This window comes from Solanum tuberosum, unplaced genomic scaffold (assembly GCF_000226075.1).
Source record: "Solanum tuberosum cultivar DM 1-3 516 R44 unplaced genomic scaffold, SolTub_3.0 scf00516, whole genome shotgun sequence".
In the NCBI taxonomy this organism is placed as follows: Eukaryota; Viridiplantae; Streptophyta; class Magnoliopsida; order Solanales; family Solanaceae; genus Solanum; species Solanum tuberosum.
The window spans coordinates 337,610-342,572 of NW_006239432.1; the positions used below are offsets into that span (position 1 = coordinate 337,610).

Below are 4,963 nucleotides of genomic sequence, written 5' to 3' on the forward strand. Positions count from 1 at the left end.
TCATGGGTGATACCTTAAGAAGAACATTTTCACTGGATTGAAACGTCATGTCTCTTACCTTATGATCCACATACTTCTTTTGTCTACTCTAGACGCTAGAAGCTTAGCTTGATTACTCATCACCTTATCTTGAGCATCCTTCGCTAAATCAACCCCCAATGGTTTCACATCTCCGGCCTCAAACCATCCTATGGGTAATCTACATCCCCTCCCATAGAGTGCCTCAAATGGTGCCATATCAATGCTGGAGTGATAACTATTGTTATAAGAAAATTCACACAAAGGTAAGAACTTATCCTAATGTCCTCCAAAATCAATAACACATTCCCTCAACATGTCTTCTAACACTTGAATAGTCTTCTCTGACTGTCCATCCGTCTGTGAATGAAAAGTTGTACTAAAAGTGAGTTGTGGCCCAATTCATCATGCAATTTCCTCCAGAACTTGGATGTGAATTGGGTACCACGGTCTGAGATGATAGAAAGGGGCACCCCATTCAACTTCACTATCTCTTTCACATAAACATTAGCCAATTGTTCAGCATTATAATCTATTCTTACCGAAATAAAATGGACTGACTTAGTTAATCTATCAACCACTACCCAAATAGAATCAAACTTCCCCAAAGTCTTGGGAAGACCAACCGCAAAATCCATTGTTATCCTTTCCCACTTCCATTCCGGAATAGGTATTCTTTGAAGTAAATCTGCCGGCCTTTGATGTTCATATTTCACTTGTTGGCAATTTTGACAATTCGTCACAAACTCCGCTATGTCTTTCTTCATGCCTGGCCACCAATAAATTCGCTTTAGATCTCTGTATATCTTGGTCACACCCGGATGAATAGAATATCGCAAACCATGAGACTCTGCCAACAATTTCTCAATCACGTCATCTACTCTAGGAACACATATTCTTCCTTTGAAATTGAGCACACCATCCGCATCAAGAGTGGTCTCTTTTGCTTTACCAATCATAGTCTTCTTTCTAAGCTCCTCCAAATTTTCATCTTCAAATTGTTTGGCCTTGATCTCATCAATAAATGTTGCCCTCACTTCAACACTAGCTAACACCCCACCTCTTTCTGAGATGCCCAATCGCATGAATTTAGACTCCAAGGTTTGAATTTCTTGAGCCAAAAGTCGATTGGCTACACTCAAGCAAGCTAAACTACCCATACTCACCGCTTTTCGACTCAAAGCGTCTGCCACCACATTAGCCTTGCCCGGATGGTATTGAATGGTGACATCATAATCTTTAAGCAACTCCATCCACCTTCGTTGTCTTAAATTCAGATCATTTTGAGTGAACACATGTTAGCAAACTACGATGATCGGTAAACACTTCACACTTAACATAATAGAGGTAATGTCGCCAGATCTTAAGAGCAAACACTACCTCTGCCAACTCCAAATCATGTGTTAGATAATTCCTCTCATGCACCTTCAATTGACGCGAGGCATAAGCTATAACATTCTTATCCGGCATTAACACAGCACCCAAACCAGAATGTTAAGCATCACAATAAACAATAAAATCTTTACCTTCAACCAGTAATAGGCGCGGTGGTCAAGAGAGTCTTGAGCTTTTGGAAGCTCTCCTCACATTTTTCAGTCCATTCAAATGATATCTTCTTTTTGGTCAAATTAATCAAGTGAGTGTCAATAGAAGCAAAAATTTTCACAAATCAACGATAATAGCTAGCGAGCCCCACTGCTGCGCGGAATCAAAAACACGCGGATGGGGACAATCTCTCCTCATATGCCCAGGTTCTCCACAATTGTAGCAAGTATGATCAAAACATGGTCTGCCTCCCGTCAAAGACGCTACTCCCTGGCTATCCTGAAAATTATAAGATGGAGTTCCTGAGTAGTTACCTGTAGAGGCGGGCATAGCGCACTGAATTGGCTTGGCTGCCAGTGTTGGCCTCCCTGAACCTCTAGAATACGATCCTTGAAAGTTACCAGAGTTATTGGCCCTTTTTGCTAATGCTTAGCCTGACTGTCTCGCCTCACCCCCTCCACTTTCTTAACATAATCTATTACCTCATTAAAACTCCTCCCTGCAGAAGTCATATGAACATATAATACTTGCAACTCAGAATTCAGTCCCCTAATAAATAAGTAGATCCTCTCCTCCTTAGTAATCACCAATAGAGTAGCATATCTAGACAAAACATGTAACTTGGCCTCATAAGTAGCCACAGACATACCACCTTGTTTCAAAGCCATAAATTCATCTTTTTTACGATCTCTCAAAGTTCTAGGCACATACTTTTCTAGAAACAGAGCATGAAATTGGGTCCAAGTGAGTGGAGGTAAAGTAGAAGATCTGCACTCCATATAAGTTGTCCAACACTGCTTACCCTCACCTTGAAGTTGAAAGGACACAAATTCAACCCCATGTTGATGAATAATACCCAATTTATGAAGCCTCTCATAGCAATCTAGAATGAACGCATACGCATCCTCACTCTCAGAACCAAGAAATATCGGAGGCTTTAGCTTTAAAAACTAAGTCAACATTTTATGCTCATTACCAGTCATGACAGAACCCAACAAAGGACGGAAGAAAGCATCATTACCTCTCGTTCTACCCGTCTTGGGCGCAGTGCTAGCATTAGGGGGATTAGCAGGAGCTTGAGTTGCTTGAACAAATGGAAGCACTCCAGGACCAGCCAACCCTTTCAATAATGACATGATCTGTCGAGCTAACACTGGGTCGATAGGAGGAATACTTGTAGCCTCAGCCTGCACCTCTTCCTCTTGTCCAACCTCTTCAACATTCTCCTCTACACCTTCATGATGCGCATGAGGGTTCTCATTCATATGAGCATTCTCAATAGGAGCTCCATTTCCAGCAGGCACTGCTCTTACACGGCCTCTACCCCTAGATATTCATATACCCCTGCCTCGACAACGGCATCTCGCTGCAGATTCCTCAGCTGGAGCATTGACGGGAGCTACGGGCCTAACGCCGTTATACCTAGTGCTAACCATCTGTGGACAGAAGAGTGAAGAAGGTTAGATACCAATTTGAATCGACATATACCAATTGGAATCAAGTTATAGCACGAAAAGAGACAAGAGAAAATGGAGAGATTTCCTAAAGTCTTATAGCCTCTAGAAGAAAAGTAAAGGTGTCCCCAAGACTCTACTAGACTCGTTTTGGTACATCGAGATCAACGAACCTAGGCTCTGATACCAATTTTTTCACGACCCAGAACGTCGTGATTGGCACCCACACTAACCCTCCGGTGGGAGAACCACTACTACAACTCAAACCAAGCAACTAATCTAAAAACTAAGGCATTTAAGTATATGAAAGCAATTAAGTACTAAGGAAAGAAATAGGGGAGTTCTCATAAACTCCAACAAAAGTCTAACAACGAACTATACAATGCGAAAGAAATAACCTAGAACCTGAAAGTCAATGTACCAAAACATCTAACAATGAACCAAGTCTAAACAAAAAGGAATACAACCCCAATCTAATAAACTAACTAGAACATAGTCGAAGTCTGAAAATGGTGGACATAGACGAAAGAGAACCCATGGCAGCTCGAAAGAATTGGCTCACCCTTGAATTCGAACGATCACTGATCTCCTAAGTGAGGTCTGTCAGTAGCCGCTTGAAGATGCCATGTACTCAATAAAAATAAGAGCAAGTACAGTATCAGTTCACAACCACAGTGTACTGGTAGGATCACGCGGCTATCCCACTAAGTGCAACATAAGCAAGTCAAGACAACATTATAAGCACATGCATATATATCAACATATACACTATTATCAATATTTACGAACAACGAACAACTTCACATTTTATATCAAATCATTGGTCTTCTCATGGAACTCAAACCCCAAATAGTTAGCATACCGAAACGTGGTACCCGATCCCAATGTTATGCCGGAATATGGAAACCGATCCCATATTTAGGCCGGAACGTGGCAACTGATCCAAGTTAGTTATGTCGAAACGTGGCAACCGATCCCATTCACACACCACAATCACAATCACAATCACAAGTATATCTTCAAGATCATACATTTAAGTCATGATTCATGGCATTCATCATTCCTCTTACTCATTTACAACAAGTGTGATCAATAATGCAACATTCATATACATACAAGTATCATAATGAAGCAAGAACAAACATACATCACATAATCATAGAATCACAACCAACACCTACCTCGAAACAAGCTTGAAATCCTAAGTAACTTGATCATTCCCTTTCCAAATTCGTTCCGCTTGTTCTTGGTCTACAAACAATTAATACAACACGGGAATCAACAAACAATCACTAATTACCCGAAACTATAGCAATTCTATGAACCCTAGATCAAACCCATGATCTCAATTATCCAAATTATAGTTGTTTTCACCATAGAATCTATAACAAAACCCTCCCCCATCTATATTCACCCATTCTATTATGTTGTACGGATCGAAAAATAGATTCAGGGAGTGAAAAGCTTACATTTAGTCTCAAGAATGGTGAAAAACGAATAGGAGTCGCCTGGGGTTTGTTCCTTAGCTCTAAAATTTGAAAACTATCAAATAAGGTCGTTTAGGGGTTTATTAACGACCTTAAGTCGCGTCGAGCCCGCCACAGCGGCCATCACCCCGCTATAGCAGCCCCGCCAAAGCGGCAAAAATCCCTGCCAATGTGGGTTACGCGAGACAGTGAGCTAATTAAAGAATTCCAAAATTCCCATTTCATAACACACCTCTAACCAACGACGCTCAGAAAATACCATTTACGCTAAGATCGATTTCGGGAGTTCTACTCACCCAAATTCAATTTTGTAAAGTCGTATGGATTCCTTAACGTGTTATCTATCCCTCATGAAATCAAAAACATGAATACTTCACCCGATTGTTACCTGATTTCCCTACACCTCAAAGACTTCGATTTCATCCAAATCTGGACTACGTTGGAAAATTTCAAGATACT

The 4,963-nt window shown here is 40.9% G+C and overlaps 1 protein-coding gene across 1 annotated transcript; it reads right to left on the minus strand.

Annotated features, from left to right (window-relative positions):
- Positions 1–1,680: 1,680 nt before the first annotated feature.
- On the minus strand, positions 1,681–2,828 carry LOC107058431 (uncharacterized). Its single transcript, XM_015304119.1, has 3 exons — positions 2,585–2,828; positions 2,003–2,062; positions 1,681–1,952 (listed from the first exon to the last, which is right to left on the minus strand). The coding sequence occupies exons 1-3, from the start codon at positions 2,826–2,828 to the stop codon at positions 1,681–1,683; spliced, it is 576 nt and encodes a 191-aa protein (XP_015159605.1).
- Between the last annotated feature and the right edge of the window lie 2,135 nt (positions 2,829–4,963).